This window comes from Sorex araneus, chromosome 2 (assembly GCF_027595985.1).
Source record: "Sorex araneus isolate mSorAra2 chromosome 2, mSorAra2.pri, whole genome shotgun sequence".
Classification (NCBI taxonomy): domain Eukaryota; kingdom Metazoa; phylum Chordata; class Mammalia; order Eulipotyphla; family Soricidae; genus Sorex; species Sorex araneus.
The window spans coordinates 283812889-283834198 of NC_073303.1; the positions used below are offsets into that span (position 1 = coordinate 283812889).

The following is a 21310-nucleotide window of genomic DNA, read 5'->3' on the forward strand; positions in this document are numbered from 1 at the left end:
GTTGAAATAAAAAAATTGAAATTAAAATTTGAAAATGAAATTGAAATTAAAATTTGAAATTAAAAATTGAAACTAGATGGTAGAGCGATAGCACCATGGGTAGGGCATTTGCCTTGCACATGACCGACTTGAGTTCGATTCCTCCGTCCCTCTCAGAGAGCCCTGGCAAGCTACCCATTGCGTATTCATTATGCCAAAACACAGTAACGATAGGTTTCATTCTCCATTCATTGGGGAAGACGAGTAAGGAGAGGCTGCTAAAATCTCAGGGCTGAGCGTAATAGAGACGTTACTGGTGCCCACTCGAGTAAATCAACGAAGAATGGGATGACAGTGATACAGTGACAGTGAATGTTACCGCTGTTTTGATATTATTTTAAACCTTTTTTAATATTGAAGAAATGTGTAGTTTTTTCACTTGTATTTTTAACCTGCAAGTAAAGATTCAGAAGTAAAACTTAATCAAAGATGGGTGGAGGTGATTAAATTTTTTATTTTATTGCTTGTATTAGTATATTCTTTTTGCTTTGACTTTCAATAAAGTGATGGAAAATTAGCTTTTTAACCATTCTTTAAATTCTAAATTACTTTTACAGATTATTCACATATGTATGACATCTAGCTTACTATTTGGATATGCTTTATATTAAATATTTATTAGACCGTCTCTTAAAAAAGAAATTCTTGTTATAGAAGCAGGCTGGGGAGTGTGAGGACCAGGGACATTTTTAGAGGAAAGTGATTAAGATTGGTGTTGAACCTTTATTGCAAACCACAACAGATAATTAGAGAGAGAAAACAGAAGGGAATGCCTTGCCACAGTGGCAGGGTGGGGTGGGGGGGAGATGGGATTGGGGAGGGTGGGAGGGACACTGGGTTTACGGGTGGTGGAGAATGGGCACTGGTGAAGGGATGGGTTCCAAACTTTGTATGAGGGAAGTATAAGCACAAAAGTGTATAAATCTGTAACTGTACCCTCACGGTGATTCTCTAATTAAAAATAAATAAATTTAAAAAAAAAAAAAAGATTGGTGTTGAAACATTTTATGCCTGAAACTCAACCATGAATAATTTTGTAAACTATGGTGCCTTCAGTAAAAAAAAAATAAAGAATTAAAATTAGATAAATAGGAAAAAATATTTATTGGACCAGGATAAGTATATGATGTTCCCAATAAATATGATCATATCTTTATATAGTAACAAATCAATTTGGGTAAAATAATTTTTTTTTTCTTCTCAAAATAGTGAGTTTAAATCATGCCTGGAAGGAACTTGTGGCTCAGAGACCGCCCTCAGGTCTCATATCTGGGGCCCTTCTCTTCTCCGTTTTATCTCAGATCATCATCTGCATTGGATTTCAATCTTTGGGATTCTTTTGGGTCAAGCAACAACCTTGGTATGAAGTATGGCATCCACAATCAGAGTAAGTTGCTCAAACCCTTTAAAAACTATATGTAAGAATAAACCTTAAGATTTTATGTAAAATTTGCATGAAGTTTGACTAAATTTAAAGTTAAGCCTACTTTTTGACTGCTAACTTATTTGTAGGAAAATGGGCAGACATGGTCGTAATAATTATTACCAAAATGGGAATATTGTGATATTGCTTAATTTGCTACTGAATATTCCTTTCCTTATCTGTAAAATGAGAATGTTTAAATTGCTTTTTTGGGCTTCTTCTAAATTAAGAACGATTTTATTTATTTTGTTTGTTTGTTTTTTCTTTTTGGGTCACTCCTGGCTCTGCACTCAGGAATTACCCCTGGCAGTGCTCAGGGGACCATACGGGATGCTGGGGATCAAACCTGGGTCATCCTCGTGCAAGGCAAACGCCCTACCCACTGTGCTATCGCTCTAGCCCCTAAGAATGATATTTTTACTCAAGTTTTTCTGCTTTAGGTTGCAAACAGTATTATTTTAAAATCTTCTTTTTTCTTTTTCTGTTTTTGGACTACACTCATTGATGCTCTGGGGGGACTATTCCTGGTTCTACATTCAGGAATCGTTCCTGGCGATGCTCAGGGAACCATATGGGGTCCCGGGAATCAAACGGGTTTACCATGGGCAAAGCAAGCACCCTGCTCGCCTTACTATTACTCCAATCCTTAAAATTTATTCTCTTGATTGAGAGAGATTATTTGTCTCTAAAATTGATAGAAAGCTAGAAGGGAATATACAGTGCTATTTGCATTTATTACATATGCATATATACAAACATGTAAAGGAATAAATAAAACTGTTATGCAGAAATTTTCCAGAATTCATTTGTAGCAGATTAAACTTTTGTTAACACTTGCCTAAGCTTAGTACAGTTAATGCTGCAATGATTTTTAATTCTGTGTATGTTTAACAGTCCTGTCCAACTGGAAATAGAAATGAGAGAGCCATAGTTAGAGAATATTGAAGGCCTTCTACATGCTTTGCTAGGCATGTTTATGCACATTGTCTAACTTATCCCCTATAGAAACTCTGATAAAACAGAAGGTATCCACATTTGTGGGGCATGAAATGGGCTTAAAATATTCTCCCCTTAATTATAGCTAATAATGCAGACAAGTTGAAGGTATGTTTGCTTTTCAAAAATAATGCCCTGAATTTAAAAGTGAGGGAAGTACATCATAAATGAAAGGATGTTATTAATGAAGTTAACTCGCTTTAATTTTTTTTTTAAGAAAAATTGGAGGGGTGTCTGTCCAAAGACAAATAAAAACCCTTGACTCTTGCTAATTCTGTATATTTTACCTTGACATTGCATTGTCTTTTGCTGTTAATGGTACCTTATTTCTCTTTATGACTCACGGCACTTTAGATAGAGTAGGTTTTTTGGGTAAATAGGTATTGTGTTCAGTAACATAAAACTCTCGTTTGTGTTTTAGTGCTTGTAATGCAACAGGAAATGTACGTCTGAATTCTTCACATCTCTACAATGAAACTGAACTTGATACACATAATATACAAAATTATGAAAACACCACAGTGTTTTTTATCTCCAGTTTTCAGTACCTCATAGTGGCAGTTGCTTTTTCTAAAGGAAAACCCTTCAGGCAGCCTTGCTACAAGAATTGTAAGTTTAGCATTTATTGTGGTTTCTACCTTGTTTCCTTTCTTTAATAAAAAATACAGAAAAGAGTTAAATCTGAAAGAGTCTTTGCAGTGCTGAAGCTGTAAGTCATTGGTGGAGCACTTACTTTTTATATGAGGGGTCATAGGTTCCATCCCTGCTCTGCAAAAACAACACTAGAAAAACACCTGTCCTTCCAATGTAGTGCTCAGTAGGCTTACTCCTGGCTTTGTGCTCACATAGGTACCAGGAATGAATCCTGGTCTGTTGCATGTAAGGCAAACACCCTACCCATTGTACTCTCACTCTGGTCCTGGAACATATACTATTTCATATTATTTTATTATAGTATAATTGAGCTTGTTTGGAGGGCCAGAGTGATAGCACAGCAAGTAAGGTGTTTGCCTTGCACACGGCCGACCCGGGTTCGATTCCTCTGCCCCTCTCGGAGAGCCTGGCAAGCTACCGAGAGCATCTTGCCCGCACGGCAGAGCCTGGCAAGCTACCCGTGGTGTATTGGATTTGCCAGAAAACAGTAACAAATAAGTCTCACAATCAAGAGATGTTACTGGTGCCCGCTCGAACAAATCGATGAGCAATGAGCAATGGGATGACAGTGAAACTATCATTTGCATGTGTATCTGTTGCATGGGAAAATATACCATATGCTTGGTACTTTGGCTTAAGTATCCATTTGGGGTCTTATAACATATACCCTGTGGGTGGGGATGAGGGTGTTTCTGTTATTAATATATGAACCAACCTTATTTGTTATTGTATTTTGGGGCCATCCTAACAATGCTCATGGGTTAGGCTCTTCCTGGTTCTGCTCAGGAGTGATCTCAAGTGGTGCTCAGGGGACCATATGCAGTACTGGGGATTTGATTCAGGGTTGGCCATATGCAAAGCAAGCACCTTCCTTCTACCTCCTGTATCATCTCTTTGTGTCAACCCAATTTTATCCTTCCTTCCTTCCTTCCTTCCTTCCTTCCTTCCTTCCTTCCTTCCTTCCTTCCTTCCTTCCTTCCTTCCTTCCTTCCTTCCTGTGATTCATACTAGGCAATGCTCAGGGTTGGCCATATGCAAAGCAAGCACCTTCCTTCTACCTCCTGTATCATCTCTTTGTGTCAACCCAATTTTATCCTTCCTTCCTTCCTTCCTTCCTTCCTTCCTTCCTTCCTTCCTTCCTTCCTTCCTTCCTTCCTTCCTTCCTGTGATTCATACTAGGCAATGCTCAGGGTTGGCCATATGCAAAGCAAGCACCTTCCTTCTACCTCCTGTATCATCTCTTTGTGTCAACCCAATTTTATCCTTCCTTCCTTCCTTCCTTCCTTCCTTCCTTCCTTCCTTCCTTCCTTCCTTCCTTCCTTCCTTCCTTCCTTCCTTCCTTCCTTCCTTCCTTCCTTCCTTCCTGTGATTCATACTAGGCAATGCTCCTGGCTCTGCACTCAGGAATCACTCCTGGTGTTGTTCAGGGGACCATATGGAATGCCAAGGATCGAATCTGGGTCGGCTGCATATAAGGCAAATGCCCTACCTGGTGTACTATCACTCTGGGCCCCTAACTTTAATTGTTTGTTGTTGTTTTGGGCCATGCCCAGCAGTGCTCGTGGATCATTTTTGGTACTCAGGGACCCCATTTGATGATGGGGGTTGAACATGGGTCAGCTGTACGCAAGGCCTAGTGCCTTACCGGAGTACTATTTCTTCTAGCCTCCAACCTAATTTTTATTTATATAAAACTTTAGATTTTTCAGTACCTGAGAGTAGAATAGTAGTTATTTCGTTGAAGTGAAGAAATGTTAGTCCTGGTTAGCAGAAAGTTAGGTCACAGTTTTATTTATATCATTAGAGTAGCAATTACTAGTTTTGAGTTTTCCCTCCTTCTCCCCAAGTGGTGCTCAGGGAGTGCTGTTGCTACTCCTTCTAGTATTCTGTCAAATACCAATGTTAAATGTAGATATTAGAACCAGCTATAGGGTTTGGCCTTTTTTTGGGGGGGGGGTCACATCCAGTGATGCTCAGGGGTTACTCCTGGCTCTTTGCTTAGGAATCACTCCTGGCGGTGCTCTGGCGGTGCTCTGGCGGTGTTCAGGGGACTATATGCCATATGGGATGCTGGGAATTGAACCCAGGTTGGCTGCGCGCAAGGCAAGCGCCCTACGCATTGTGCTATCATTCCAGCCCCAGTTTGGCCATGTTTTTAAATAGTAGAATATTTTCACAGATGAAATAAAACACCCTCTACCCACCACCCACCTACCTCATCCCTCCCCCCTTTTTTTATCTTTTACAGTTTAGGGGATCAGACCCAGGTCACATGCATGCGAGGCATGTGCTTTATCACTGTGCCTCATCTCCATCCAATAGAAATATTCTTAATATTCAATTTAGAATGCCTCAATTGAGTACACTCGTTAATAGAATGTTATTCCGCTTATTTATAATCAATAATCATTGTATATTTGTTTTCAATGATTCTTTGCCATATATGATCTAATACAAGCTCACTATACATTGACTTGACTTTCATAATACGATTTTCTCAGAGAAATAAAAACCCATAAAGATATGTTTTGTACTTAATAAATGCTGATATTTTTCACATCACATAGCTGAATCTTTTGAGAAAAGTCTTAGTACTCTGTGTAGGAAATAACGAAGTATTTTATATCATATTCAGAATCAAATTTAGAATTGTCTGGAGACCTGTTGTTACTCTGATGCTTTTTAATTTAAAGAAAGTTCTAATTTTATTGTTCTACTTTTTCAGATTTTTTTGTTGCATCTGTGATTATTTTGTATGTTTTTACATTATTCATCATGTTGTATCCAGTTGACGCCGTTGACCAGGTTCTTCAGGTAAGGCTTAAGCACATCTGTTATTACTGGTTATCTGAGGGGAAATAGTGTCTGAAATAGCAGTAGGAAGACAGTGATTAGAAATGACCCATTAGTATTACATGAAATTCACACAGCCAAGTTAGACTTCTTACTGCTTGTTAAGAGCTTAAGATTCATCTCCCTCAGTAATTGAGAAAGAAGTTACCTGTTTTTCCCTCTTCTAAGATCTCTTAAAATTTTTCTCAAAGGTGTATACCATAGAAAGAAAACAATTAAAAGTGCCTTTATCAACATTTTGCTTTAGTTTTTCCTTTTTCCTTTGTGTGTGTGTGGTGGCGGGGGTCATGTAGCAGGTATACCTGGTATACCCTGTTATGCTAAGGGCTTACTCATGGCTCTGCACTCAGGGATAACTCCTGGTGGGACTTGGGTACTTATGTGATGGTAGGGATTGAACCTAGACTGGGCACATGTAAGACAAGCACCTTACCCAATATACTGGACCCTCTAGTTTAAATATATATATATATATAGATAGATTGGTGGGGTACTGTGGGGCTGGAGCGATAGCATAGGGGTTGGGCTTTCACCTTTCACGCGGCCAACCCATGTTCGATTCCTCTGCCCCTCTCGGAGAGCCCTCTCGGAGAGCCCGGCAAGCTACCGAGAGTATGGAGCCTGCACGGCAGAGCCTGATAAGCTACCCGTGCGTACTGGATATGCCAAAAACAGTAACAATAAGTCTCTCAATGAGAGACGTTACTGGTGCCCGCTCGAACAAATCGATGAGCAACGGGATGATGTGACAGTGACAGTGGGGTACTGTGATTGACAGTAATGTTAGTGGTGGTTTCATGTGAACGTCATTCCAACACTATACTCACTATCAGAGTACCCATATCCCTCGACCAGGGAAGTAGACACTGGTGAAGGGATCATTGTTGAAACATTGTATGCCTGAGATCTTTCATCATTTTTACAAGGAGGCTCAATTCTCCCTCTTCCTTGCTTTGTCTCTATTTCTTGGTATTCCCATTTATACGAATCAGAGGTATGAGAGTATATGTGTCTGTATCCTTATTTCTTCTTTTCATAGCCACTCTTGTGCTGGATTTTTTTTTTTCTTTTTGGGTTGCACCCAGCAATGCTCAGGGGTTACTCGTGGCTTTGCACTCAGGAATCACTCCTGGCGGTACTCAGGGGACCATACGGGATGCTGGGAATTGAACCTGGGTCGTCTGTGTGCAAGCAAACGCCCTACCCACTGTGCTATCACTCCAGACCCTGGGTTTTGTTGTTGTTGTTGTTGTTGTTTTAAGTTTATTTAGAGAATTTTTTATTTGTTTTGTTTTGGGGCCATACCCAGCAATGCTGAGGGGTTACTCCTGTTTTTGTGCTCAGAAATCACTCCTGGCACTGCTCAGAGAATGATATGGGATGCTGGGGGATCGAACCTGGGTCTGCCGCATACAGGGCAAATGCCCTGTCCGCTGTACTGGCACTCTATCTCTGTTGCTCTTTTCTTATCTGAATCTTTTTCTTTAACACCACTTGCGGTGTAAAAGAACTTATTGTTTGCTTTACTCACATTGTTGACATTACCGTACAATCGCATTTTGACTTTCTGTGCACCAACTGTTAATCTTGGAATTCAGTTTTTGAATTGCAGCGTGTCAAAATAACTCTTAAGCTCTGAACTCTGTAGTTTAGAGTTCATTTCAAGGAGGCTTCATCTTCTAAGCATGATCGCTTATGAACTGTAGCCTCCTTTCCCTTCCCCATAGGATGGAGAAGAGATGGGGCTAAAAATTTCAAGCTTTTAATCATAGCTCAGTCTTTCTGGTCACTGTCCCCAGCCTAAAGTGATCCAGGAACCCACCAAGAGTTGTCTCCTTACAAAAGCCACTCCTGATACCCAGGAAGTTCCAGGATATTTAGAAGTGCTATGTGAGGTGCTCCTATTACCCCTGTCACTTAGGAAGTTACAGTAATTTTAGGAACTGGAGATTGAGACCAAATATGCATTTGTTTTTTGTTCTTCTTTTTTTAAAGGTACTAGGGATTGAGTCCAGGTCCTCCACATGTTTTACTGCCGAACCCACATTTTTGGTCCTTTAATGTATTTAATTTAACCTGAGATATTTAGTAGTTTGAGTTTTATCACCTGAAAAGCAGATTGATTATCATACCATGTGGCATTGTTGAGGATTAAATCACTGTATCACTGTCATCCTGTTGCTTATCATCGATTTGCTCGAGCGGGCACCAGTAATGTCTCCATTGTGAGACTTGTTACTATTTTGGGTATATTGAATATACCAAGGGGAGCTTGCCTGGCTCTGCTCTGCGTGCGGGATACTCTCGGTAGCTTGCCGGGCTCTCCGAGAGGGGTGAGGAATTGAACTCGGGCCAGCCACGTGCAAGGCAAACGCCCTACCCGCTGTGCTATTGCTCCAGCCTGAGGATTGAATAGATTTTTAAAATCTCTATATGTATGTACATACATATATGTGTATCTGCTCGGTATATAATAGAAATTCAGTAAATTTGGAAGTTTGATATAATGTTAAAGTATCACCTACATACTACAATTTTAACTCATTTTTTTTCCCCTTTACAGATAGTATGTGTCCCATATCAGTGGCGTATAACCATGCTCATCATTGTTTTTGTAAATGCCCTTGTATCTATCATGGTAGAGGTAAGCTTCTCAGATAACTGTCTTCTGTTGGTGATTTAATGGAAATGGGGGATGAGGAAGGGTACATGGAAACCGTTAAAGGTCCAGTTTTAGTTAAATTCATTGAACTGAACAAAGGTCTCTTCTGACATTTCATCTAATAAGTCTATTAAGGAATATGATTTAACCACATTTTATAGGTAGGAGAAACTATGTATGAGATAGCAAAAGTTACTGGTTGGTAGAATGGAGGGAAGATTGATTCTCAAGCTAGTCAGACCAAGATTGGCTAAACCTAAAAGCTATAAAATCAGGGATGTATATCCCTGGAGTCCTTTTATATACAGTAAAAGTAGGAAATGCTACTAGTTTTTCCTAATTAAAATTCCCTGTAATTTTACTGTATATTAGGAAGAAAGGGTGAGGGAAGCCTTATTCATATACTGTAGTGAATATTCATAAGAAAGTTTAATAAAAGCTAAATTAATGAACTTATTTAATATCATCATTGATTATGGGAACTTCTTAATTAAGGATTTTGATTCATTATATATTGTGTAGGTACTCTCTTATTAGGATTGTCTTTAGGTTAACTTCTCTAAGGAAAAAAAGTTCTTATTTGCTCTAAGAGCTACTACAATTCACATTTACAGTAGCAACATATGAAAAGGTTATAGTTGAGGGTTTCAAGCTAAGACTTTCATAAGGTATAATTTTTGAATAAAAATCAGATAATTTTTAAGGAAATATGTGTGAGTATACACACACATACGGGTATGATCCAATTTTAGGCATCCACTGGGAATATCTGTTCCATGGTTAATATCTGTTCCAGGGGGACTACTGCATGTGGAAACCAAATCATTTCACTAACGTCTCAGCATTGTGTGAGCCTTTCTAATTATGCACAATAATAAAGAATGATTTAGTCATTTTTAATTCTTAACTCACTGAAATATCTCTCAGAACTTCTTCCTTGACATGATCCTTTGGAAAGTTGTGTTCAATCGGGACAGACAAGGAGAATATCGCTTCACCACCACACAGCCACCACAGGTTGGAAATCAGCACTTACTCTTGATTCTTCACTCTGTCTAGACTTGGTTGTATACTCTGCATTCTCTTGAGTGGTATTCTGTTGTATGTTTCTTTAATCTTTTCCCCATGCTTGGCAAGTCTCTCTTCCATTCCAATCCTTATCGTCGACCTAAGTAAAGATCTTATTTTTTAATGATGAGTGCTTGTGTCTCCCCCCACCTTTTTTTTTGTTTTGTTTTGGTTTTGGTCTTGTTTGGATTTCGTGATTTTGGTTTTTGTGAATCTTGTTAGAAAATATGAGATTCATGTAAAATTGTTTCAACATGGATCGAAATCAGATAAGGACTTATTTCTGACTTCGTGTCAGTATTCACTGTGCTGTAATTTTGGTGACTTTTTTTTTTACTTTTTGCAAGATTAGTCTTTCATCATTCAGAGATATTTTGTTACAGTTTTCATTTTTATTCAAATCATGACAGGATTTTTCACTTTGAATCCATTAAGAAACCTAGTTAAAAGATAAGTAAGTTGGGGCCGGAGCGATAGCACAGCGGGTAGAGCGTTTGCCTTGCATGCGGCCGACCCGGGTTCGATCCCCAGAATCCCATATGGTCCCCAAAGCACTGCCAGGAGTAATTCCTGAGTGCAAAGCCAGGAGTAACCCCTGACCATCGCTGGGTGTGACCCAAAAAGAAAAAAAAAAAAAAGATAAGTAAGTTTTATAGTTTTGATAGTACAGCAGGTAAGGCACTTGCCCTTGCACATGACCAACCTGGGCTCTATCCTCAGCATCCTGTATGGTGCCGGATCACTGCCAGGAGTGATCCGTGAGTATAGAGTTAGGAGGATGCCTTCAGCACTGCCAGGTGTGGCCCCCAACACACACACACATCTTTAAGCTTGTTCAACCTTTGAAATTACAGTTCTAGACAAAGGGAATTAAATAAAAGCACTCTCATTTTTATCTTCTGTTATTTTTATTGAACTTTTCGTTCATCTTGAGCCACAGAAGAGCTTATAGAGTTCAAAAGGTTTCCCTGATATTCTGAGTTGGGCTACTCATTTATTTTAAGCCTTTTAAAAACTTAAATAGCAAGTGCCTGAGTTTAATCTTGGTAATTCAGTAGGCTTCATGCCCAGTGTAATAATTAGGGTCACTCTATAATAAGAGGTCCTTTAGAGCACTTTTCCCCTTTCATGTTTGTAATCAGTTGGGATAGTTTTATAATGATGGAATTAACCAGAATCACTTTCAGGTATTGGGCGGGCAAGGTGGGGAAAGGCAATATAAATGCCCAGTAATCCCTAGTAGTGGGTATGCCTAGAGCTGTATTAAGGGCTCAAATTCCTTACTTAAAGTTCCTATGTGTTTAGGTTTGTTTCCACTTGGTTACTTCACCTCTTTACTTCAAGGAGTTAATTTTGGTTCATACCATCAGGTCTTATATGGCCCTTAAAAATGAGAAAGCCCCTAGAGTGCTTTAAATATTGGACTCCTTTTAAAATATTTGGATTGGAGGAGTGGAGAGAGCTACTAGGTCAGTGGGCTGTAGTGCTCTAAAGCAGAAAAGTGAAGGGGATTTTACTTTTCCTAAAAGTTCTGTGGCTGCCCTATTTCTCCCCTATTACAAACACGTTTCCGCTTCCTTTCTGAACTCTTCTACCAAAAATCCCATGCAGTCTTCTCAGACTGCAGTTCTCGATCTTTGGTATTAATGTTGGGGGAAGGAAAGTTGTTTCTTCTTTTTCCTCCTTCCTCTGTAAACCTGGAGACTATTAGATTAGGTTAAAAATTTCAAAATTAGACTCCCCAGACTAGGGTCCAGCTCTTAGATTACTGGATTGGGAAATCTAGAACCTCACCTGGTAATCTAGCTACCATATCCAGATTATCTGTTGATTTGCTAGACTCTATACAGCATCTCTAGGGTCTTCCCAATCTTAAGGAATTTCTAACTTTATTTTATACAAGTGCAACATTTAGTTGATTTACTAAGGTTATATGCATCATGAAGGACAGTATTGGGAGTTGAAAGCAGGATTTCTGATTTGCAGAGAATTCATTTCACTGTGCTGTGTCATACTACCTCACTTAATATAATTTATGATATTATTGAGATATAAAGTAATTTAACGATTAAATGACAAAATGGAGATAAACTGTTAATACCTATCTTCTATGGCAGATATTCAAATATTTTACATAAAATTTAATTGTTAAATACCAACTTGAAAAGATAGGAATAACTTTGGTCTTTCTAAAACAGTTTTCACAGAGGAGGAAAAAGTATTAGAGCTAGAATTCAAAAGCAGTTATCTGGACACAACAGCAGCATTATATTCCTATGTTCCTAATGCCTAAAAACTTTCATGTACTCTCTGAACATCTTTGAAAATGTCTAATTAGTACTCTTTTAGCATTGTACTAATAGACATTTTTATTTCTATTCCTAAATTTTAATAATAGTAGACAGTATGTTCTTCTTGGTTTTCTGAATCAACATTCAGCTAACCTGATTTAAATAAAAGAATTTTTTCATTAATATTCATTTTCTGTGGTGACTCATTGCTGTTCAGTGGCCTTAGTAATATCCATTGAATAAAATTGAAAATGGATTTAGAAAATTCACCAATAATCAGTTAAAACATTTATGTAGCTAAATATTTTCCTATAGTAATTTTTAGCCACTCCTGATACTCTCTGACCAGGAAAAGAACAAAAAAATAAAGCCACAATGAGTCTTTATGCCAGTGACTTTTTTAAAAAAAGATTATTCATCAAAATTGTCTGAAATTCCACCCTTGGCCTAAGTAACAGTTTCTGGTGGAGCACCCCGTAATCTGTGGCTTTGCTCCTTGGCTAGGAGATGTATTGCTGCATATTTCTCAGAGTGAGTGAAGCTTTTGTGCCTAACCCAGGTCTGGTAAACTTGGGCTGTTTACTGGTAGATACAGAACTCGAAGCATGCCAGGTTTACTCTTCCAGAGGACTGGTGCATGAGCATTTTTTTTTTTAATTTTTATGGAAAACTTCAAGTATTTTGGGGGTGACATTTTTAGTAATATGCCAAAGTATTATTTTTAGAGCTTATTTAGACAGTATGTTAATTCTGATTTTTTTTTTTTAATATATGTAGGATTGGTATGGAACAGAACTTGTATGTGTGCATTCTAACCATTTATCCCACAAGTATGGCTTTGTTGTATATGCTACCTCTGAAAACCTTTCTTCAAAAACTTACTGCTGTGAGTAAACTGGCTTGGGGCCCAGAATGAACATCTTGGAATGGTCTAAGAAGCAGGAGAATTTCAGGTGTAGATGTTTTGCTTTTGGGGAGGACCCACTTTGCATGGCTCAGGGCTTACTCCTGACTCTGTGCCTAGGGGTCATTCTTGGCTGTGCTTTGGGGTACCACATACAGTGCCGAGGATCAAACTGGTTGGCTGCACGGAAGACAAGTGCCTTACGCCCTGTACTATTTCTACAGCCCCTGCTGTAGATATTCTGGAAAGTTTCTTGTGGATTCTCTGCTGAAATGTGACAACTTCCCAATTTCGGAGAGATACACAGACTGGTTATGTATGCTGTGACTACGGCATTCTTCTGCTTCAGGAACTTGTCTGGACGTTTAAGGAGGCCCAGTGCCCATCCTAAACCCTTGAAATATTCCACCTCATCACTTTCTTTGCACAGTGCTTGCTTGTTTATTTTTTTTCCCCGTTTTTTTTTTTTTTTTTTTTTAATTAATTTCAGTTTGGGGCCACACCTGGTTTATGCTCAGGGCTTTACTCCTAACCCTGACTCAGGGATCACTCCTGGTGTGGCTCAGGGGTCTGACCATATGGAGTGCTGAGGCTGACCTTGGTCAGCTGAGCATGTCAAACACCTTACCTGCTGTACTAGAGCTCTGGGCCCCATGCTTGCTTTTCTCTTGCTGCCACCCTCATTTTCTCCCTTGGATTTGCTTCATAAGCCAGCATGCCTCTGGCACTTGATTTTCTCTACTGGTTAATTTTATAGTGTCTGTATATGTATGCTTCTTTGTAAACTAACAAAACTTTTCAGCACATGGTATCTGTTGTGTGTGATACTGGGAATGTGAGGACACAAGAACAAAATTTATGTCTAGTTCTATTGAAGATGGGGGAGTTCTCAAGGTTTGTTTAGACTCTTAAAATTATAACAGATTTTTAACAGAAAATTACACATTCCTTTCAACAGTGACGTAGAATTTTAAGAAAATAGCATCATCTTGATGTAAAAAGAGTAATATACTATGTTGATTTATTTTCTGTAATTTAATTAATTTCATTGTCATTTTTTCCGCTGGTAATGGGCTTAGATACGTGTATATGTGTCTTATTCTTGTATCCTCTTGCCTGTTTGCTTAAATCAGCCACTGTGCATTGCCTGCCAATCCTGCTAACTTATGTGGACAGACAAGACCTATAGGTTCCAAGGCCTGTAGGTTCCTTTTTAGCTCCCCCTCCCCTCCAAGTGAGTAATCATTATTGGCCCTTTTGGGATCATTTAATCATACTTCTTAAAATTTTAAAAGATAGCTTTCAGATTGATTGAGGAACATTGATCTTTTCCACACTTGGACTTAACCACTTAAACATTTGTGGGGAGGCGGGAGGGGTTTGCAGGAAGGGGAGTTCCAAGTAGTCACCATTTCAGATCATTGTGTATACATACTTACAATGGAAAGAAATTGTTACTTGAATCACCTGAAGAAAGCAGTATCGAGATATCTTCTGTATCTGGGAGAAGTAGACTTTTTAAAAATTGATGACAGTAAAAAGGCTCTAAAATTGTCCTTGTTGGGACCTTAGTTTTTACAAAATTCTTACAGTGCAATTTCCTGTGCTTCATTGACAGAGTACATGGTTATTGTACAGTCTGCTTCTCCATGCTGCCAAATACCTACTCCACAGTTTCTGGGGCAGGAACGAATAGTAAACTCCTGGTGGTTGTCTCAATACTAAGAAAACATTTAACAGAGTATTGAAAAAGTTTTCAAAGAATTTTTGTTCATCTCCATAACCACTTACAAAATGTGTTTGAAAATATGTTACAGAAAATTTGATTTTCTCAGTCATTAAGATATTTGGGGCAGTAATACAAGTTGGACTAAAATACCAACCTCAGTTATGTTATGCTTTCATTTCAGTATGTTAATTAACATCAGACCAGTTTTTGTCTGGGTTATATGTGGCAAAGAAAAATGAATTTAAATTGTACTTCAGAGAAACGGCCAAAACAATTAAGAATGAACTGTTCTTCACAATGGAATATAACTATGGGTCTTGTTATTGTTATTTAGTTTTCTTTTATGTCAGGTTTCATTTTAGACAAAATCTGATGGACTCTGTCCAGTTTATATTTTGTGCAGTAACTGGGGACTCACTGTCTTGTTCTCTGAGATTCATATAAGGTCAAACTCAAAAAAAAATCGGGATTGATAGAAGGTGGCAGTGACAACAAAAGTTTCCATAATGAATTAAATGATCCTAAGTAGATACTGCTTTTTACTTTTCTGTGTGATATCTTTATAATTTTGGAGCACCATATGGGAACCATAATTTTATTTAATTTAATTAATTAATTAATTAATTAATTTTTGCTTTTTTGGGTCACACCCAGCAATGCTCAGGGGTTACTCCTGGCTCTGCACTCAGGAATTACCCCTGGGGGTAGGGCAAACACCCTACCCACTGTGCGATTGTTCCAGCCCCGAACCATAATTTTAAAATCAAATTTTTTGATGGTAACAAGAATGTGGTTTTGATGTGATTGGCATTACATATGCTCTAAGTCCTAATTTCGATCTAACAATTCTACATTGTGCTTCCTGTTTTGAAAGGTGATATTAACAGTGACAATAGCTTAACATGACTTTTTCCGAAGAGTAGTTAAGTTATTAGATTGGTAGGGCCAGTTGGGAAAGAATATGATTGTTTTTACATTATATATTAAGAATGTTTCCTCTTTCTAAATAGCTTAAAAATTATTCTTATACAGGTTTTTAATGTATCTATGAAAATGAATATATTGATACATGAATCTTACCTTAAAAATGTTTCTACATAATTGAAAACTGATTTTCTCTTTAACATGATATAAAATATATTTTTATTTGTTTTGAAAGCATTTCCTCCTCTTCTGGTGTTCTGTGTTTTAATATTTGTGGTAAAAATTGATTAACTGTCACAATTCTTTTTTCCTTTCATTTTCTTAGGAGTCTGTGGATCGGTGGGGGAAATGCTGCTTGTCTTGGGTCCTAGGCTGTAGGAAGAAGATACCAAAGGCAAAATACATGTATCTGGCTCAGGAGCTATTGGTCGATCCAGAATGGCCACCAAAACCTCAGACAACAACAGAAGCTAAAGCTTTAGTAAAGGAGAATGGATCGTGTCAAATCATCACCATAACATAGCAATTAATCAGTCTCAGTGGTATGGAAATAGCTAGCAGTATTGAGGAGAAAGTAATTTTAGTACTTTCTTATCATAATGGTACCATTTTTATTTTTGTTCCTTCTGATATGGGAGCTGAATCGAGGCTTTTTTAAACAACAAAAGGAAGACACTGGCCCATAAGTTTAAAAAAAAATCACTTTATTTTCATCACCAATTCTGAGTTCTCTATAATAATTTCTGAAAATTCTTTTTTATTCAGTTATCATCTGTGACTGGGTGCAGAAGAAAGTTAACATACAGTAGCTTTCTAGACTTTAGATTTTAAGACTTAGTTTACTCATTAAATTTATTTTCATAACCCCTCTTACTAGAAAACGTCCTCATTCATAGATGAGACCCTAAATTTGCAGTTGAAAAATAAAATGCGTGTTAGTTAGCCTCCAGTGAAAGCAGGTAGAAAGCCTGTTTTCATTATTCCAATATTTCTTCCAAAGAATTACATGTCCATACACATCGGTTCCCATTAGTAGCCTAGGTTTTATGGTATTGCTTATCGAACAGCTCAGGTAATTTCCATTTATAGTTTTACATTTTCAATACAGAATGCCTGGGTTTTACTTTTCTAATCAGCAAGGTGCTTCACTGCCTACATGAGATGTCCCTCTGAACTATTAAATGAGCTTCTGCTATGTCTGTTGTCATTAGTATAATTTGCTTCAGTTAATGTTGTAGGACCTTTTTTTACTGGGGTGGGGGAGGGAGGATTGGAGAAACAATCATTTTGGGCAGTAGTAGATGTAGATCTACCGTCCTAATATCTCTTCATGCCTGTTTTGTTTTCTCTCAGGTTTTATATTATTTTAAATGTCTTGTTTCCTACATTTTAGTTACCAAAAGACATAGGATAATAGTTGGCTTTTGTTTTGTTTTGTTTTGTTTTTTTGACTTTCACCTCCTAAGACTTTTTTAAGGTTTGATATATGTTTCTTCTATCAATGAGGTTTGAAGGGAGAGTGGTTTTGAAAGACTTTTATTTATTTAAAGCAGTATGAACTTAGTGAGACTTTTTTTTTTTAATGCCGTTAGGTGGCGCCAGTGGCCAGCGCTTGCTTGTGTACGGGATGGTTAACATTTGGTTGTAGAAACTTCTGCAAAGAAAAAAATAATAAAATAATAAAGTATAGATGCTTACTGAGTTTAAAGCAATGTAGAAAAAATTTTCATCTTTCTGCTTTGCTTGCTTTAATGCTTAAATCCTAAATTAAAACCAAGGTGATTTTAAAAAGATCCAGCAGTTTGGCAAAAACTAGTCATAAACGCAGGCCCTGATACTGCTGTAAAATGGACACTATACTACTAAACCTATGTGATACTATCCTGTGTTCTTAACCAGTAGCATGCTTGCACTTTCCACTTCTAGCCAATCATTATTTTTCTGATTCGTATTTACCAATTTATCAAATATTACCCAGAACTCTAGAACCAGTTGGTTCCCATGTTTTATGCTGCAGAGACCTGAATGATGTTTGGCAACTGTAGAAAAATGTAAATTAACTCAGGGTCACTGTTCCTGCTATTGCCACTGATGATATAAAAATATAATCGGTTTTTCATCAAAAAGTATTATATGATATTAATACATAGATAAGAACAATTGTTCCACGAATGATTCTATGAAGCTATGCATCTTAGACCTCTTGAGCTGTGAATTAGCACTGTTTTCTAATTACTTAATCTCGGTCCTTTTATAATTTCCATACTCATTTTCTCAATGTGTGTTACCTTTCATTGATATCCCCAGAATTGTACATTTTGTCATTTGATTTTAATGCTGTAGCATATAATTGCTAAGTAGCAGCTTAAAAACGTAATTATCAGATTGTATGTAACATCCTTAAGAGCATGATCATAAAGAATTCTATTTTTGACACCCTTCCCTTTTTTTTAACATTTAGATTTTTATAAGGATTTTATATCTCATCCGTCCATGGTGTGTCCCAAGGAATGATGTTTTTAGTAGGTGGAAAGGATTGTAGGAAGTTATATATGAACATAGACAAGTTGGATTAAGTTGTAGTTGATGGTTTCCAGAACGTTATTTGAAGACCGTCTGTGAGTCTAGATGTGGGTCCTAGTGCCATAGATAGACTGAGTCCTCTCTCTAGGTCATCATCACACAGTCCTTTTGATTTTGAACTTCACATTAAATTATTTGAGTGTATACAGACCTAAAATTTTTAATATCTGTACATATATTATTTTGATGTATTAAGATTAATAAATATTGCTGATTTTAATTTTATTTATGCACATACTTAAAGGACAGAAATGTCCAGGAAAGTAATTGTTAAATAATGGTATGTAACTTTTTAACTTTTTAAATAAATAACAGAATTTTTAATGTGTGTCTCCCTCAGGGTTGTTTAAAGTTTTGTTTCTCCCTCAATTATAAATAGTGGTAACTCTATGTTTTGTATCTTCTAGCACCAACTGCTGTAAAGCAATGCTGCAAATAATGCTTGAATAAAAGTGGCTAAGCCAACAACAAAAGAAATACTTTTATATTAGTTTTATAATCCTTACATCCAGAAGCTTTCCAAATTGCACTTGCATTTGAACAAGACTGTTGCAGGTTTTATTCTATTTAGTTTTCCATGTTGATGACTGCACAGTTTAAAGGCATGGTAAATAATATAGCATTGGTTAAATTCCCTGTCTCCCAAAATAGAGACATTCTCCGGGAAGAGAAAAAATTCAAGCTTTCAGAAAACATTCTAAGATTTTTTTGCATGCATTTTTGACATCTTGAAAACAAGGGGTTTTTTGTACTTTATGGTGGGAGGTGGTTGGGAACTTTTTAACAAGAAATTCAGGGTGTTCATTTTTGTACAGTTATGGGCATTTACACAAATTTTTAATGTATTGAAATTTGGTAATTATGTACACATAGTAATAAAACACTTCCTGTTATGATTTGTGAATCCCCTAAAACTTTGGATTTTTTTAAGTAACTTTATATCAGAAATAATGCATCTTTATATTTTTAAAATTGTATTGCTGCTCAAGAATGGTACCCTGATGTCAAAAAGGCATACACATTCATAGTTGTACATTTAGCACTGTAAATAGCCTGATGAAATTTTTTGATTGAAGCTATTCAAAATAAAAATGAATGAAATAATATGTTTCTGTATACATTTGCCTTGTAAAATACAGGAATACAGTCTTCTCTGGATTTATTTTTCTGTAGTTTAAAAAATAAATCTGCATGTGGTATCACATCTCTCATCACCCCAGGGAAATGCACCATCAGAAACTGTTAAGTGTGTCAGATGTTGAGTCTTAGGGAAGCTGTCCTGAGGGATGCTTGAGGGTAATGGTGAAATACAGAGATTCGGGATTTTGGATCTTTTTATGGTCGGGAAGATCAGACTGAAAGCTTATGGTAAAGTAACAGTATTGGAAGGGAAGTGGCATCCGTGCCTATAGAATAGAGTACACCAAAGAGGAACTTTGGAACTGTTCCTGGTCGCAGAAATCCCAGAGGAGGAGCAATCGGGCCAGGTCCCTGCTTGGTGCTTCCTGGCCCTGCAGACTCTCCAGCAGGTAGACCCCCTCTGCTGGGGGCTTCGGGCACTGTGGGGGAAAGGGGGAGAGCAGGGTGCGACCCTGGAAGGCCTTTCCTCTCACTGAGGCCTGTAAATGGTCAGGGCCCCATAGCCAGCTCCAGGAGGTTTATTTAATTTAAATACTCCAGGGTGTATTTTGCAGGGAAGGAGCAGAGTTCCAGAGTTTGAGTCATCCCTGGTCAGGCTTGGAGTTGTGGAACTGTAAAGATATCCCTGCTGTACCCCAGCCTCCTGACTTCCCCAGGGTGGGGCAACCAGACCGTTGTTTTTATTTGGGGAATGGGGCACACCCAGTAGTGCTTAGAGCTTACTCCTGGCTTACACTCAGTTGACTCCTGGCACACTCAGTGCCCCTGGGATTGAACCCGGGTTGGGCTGTGCAAGGTAAACACTCCATCCACTGGAACTCTGGCTTCAGCCCAGACCACTGCTTGTAAATGGCCAGACTCCTGGGACATACAGGAACTTTGGTTAGCAGATCTTCCTTGGGAGAGGCGGGGGGAGAGGCGGATAGCAGGCACACGTCAGTGCTCAAGGCTTACTCCTGGCGCTTCTTGGGGATCAGTCCTGGCCGATTCAGGGATTACCAGTTTCGGGGGGGTTGAACCCAGCGCAGTGACATGCAAGGCAAGCCCCCTGCCCTGTACACAATCTCTCCAACTCCTTAGGCTAGCAGACTTCAGACCTATTCCTGGGATCCAAAACCCAAAGGATGAGGCTAACATGTCATTGCTCTAGTTCTTAGCACCTCCCAGTTTGTTCAGTGGGAATAACCTGTGTTTCTCCACTGCAGCTTAAACTCAGACTCTTTCCTTGGGCCGTTAAGAGATCCTAACCTCTCGGAGTACAACTCGGAGGTAATTTCTAGGGGAGATGGGGCCAGTCTTATGTTGGTTCCATGGCATTGTGGGCACAGGGCCCTTCCTTTGGCTTAAGCCAATGGGCCCACTGGCTCAGCAGACTAACTCTTCTGGTCCTGGAGTTGCTTCCTTGACCAGAGTCAAAGGACACTCCCACTCCCTGCCAGAAAGGACTTTCCCCGTCAATCAGAACAGGACTGTAGCTTACAAGGGACTTGGAGTCAGCATAGCATTTGCTTCACTCTCGCCACTCTTGGCAACGTCAAAGGTGAATTGGATTTCATTGCCTTTTCTACACTGCCCACAAATGTTATGGATGGGGGGAACTTGTTTCCTAACCAGGATAAGGTAACACAACGTCTGCAGCTATACTGAAAATTTTCAGTTTGATGTTCTTGCACAATTTAAGACTCTTAAAGCATTTTTTTTCCACTTTTCCCCTTCCCTTTTCTCCTCTCCCCTCCCTTCCCCTTCTCTACCCTGTTGTGGTGTGGTATTGGGGCCACACCCAGCAGTGCTCACAGGCTCTGTGCTCAAGGATCATCCTGGAGTCAGACACATGCAAAGCAAACACCCCTTATGCTAACTCCTGAACCTTAGTACTTTTGGTTTTGTGTCGAGAACCATCCCAGCAGTATTTGGGGAGCTATGCAGTTCTGGGAAACGAGCCAGTCTTCCCCAATGCAAAGCATGTGCTCTAGTCTGTTGCATTACCTCCCCACTCGTTTAAAAATACCTGTAGTCCCAGCATTTTTGAAGACAATACCATTTT

General features: G+C 38.5%; 1 protein-coding gene across 2 annotated transcripts in view; it reads left to right on the forward strand.

The window, feature by feature from the left end:
- Positions 1-19232, forward strand: part of ATP13A3 (ATPase 13A3) — a 71118-nt gene extending 51886 nt beyond the window's left edge. Inside the window, exons 29-34 of one of the 2 annotated variants that reach the window (XM_055127018.1) lie at positions 1249-1426; positions 2880-3067; positions 5838-5926; positions 8529-8609; positions 9555-9644; positions 15869-19232. In XM_055127018.1, the coding sequence (XP_054982993.1) occupies positions 1249-1426; positions 2880-3067; positions 5838-5926; positions 8529-8609; positions 9555-9644; positions 15869-16066 (824 nt within the window). In that variant the 3' untranslated portion in view covers positions 16067-19232. The remainder of the gene's footprint in view (positions 1-1248; positions 1427-2879; positions 3068-5837; positions 5927-8528; positions 8610-9554; positions 9645-15868) is intronic. The other variant, XM_055127019.1, reaches the window with a different exon arrangement.
- Positions 19233-21310: the final 2078 nt, after the last annotated feature.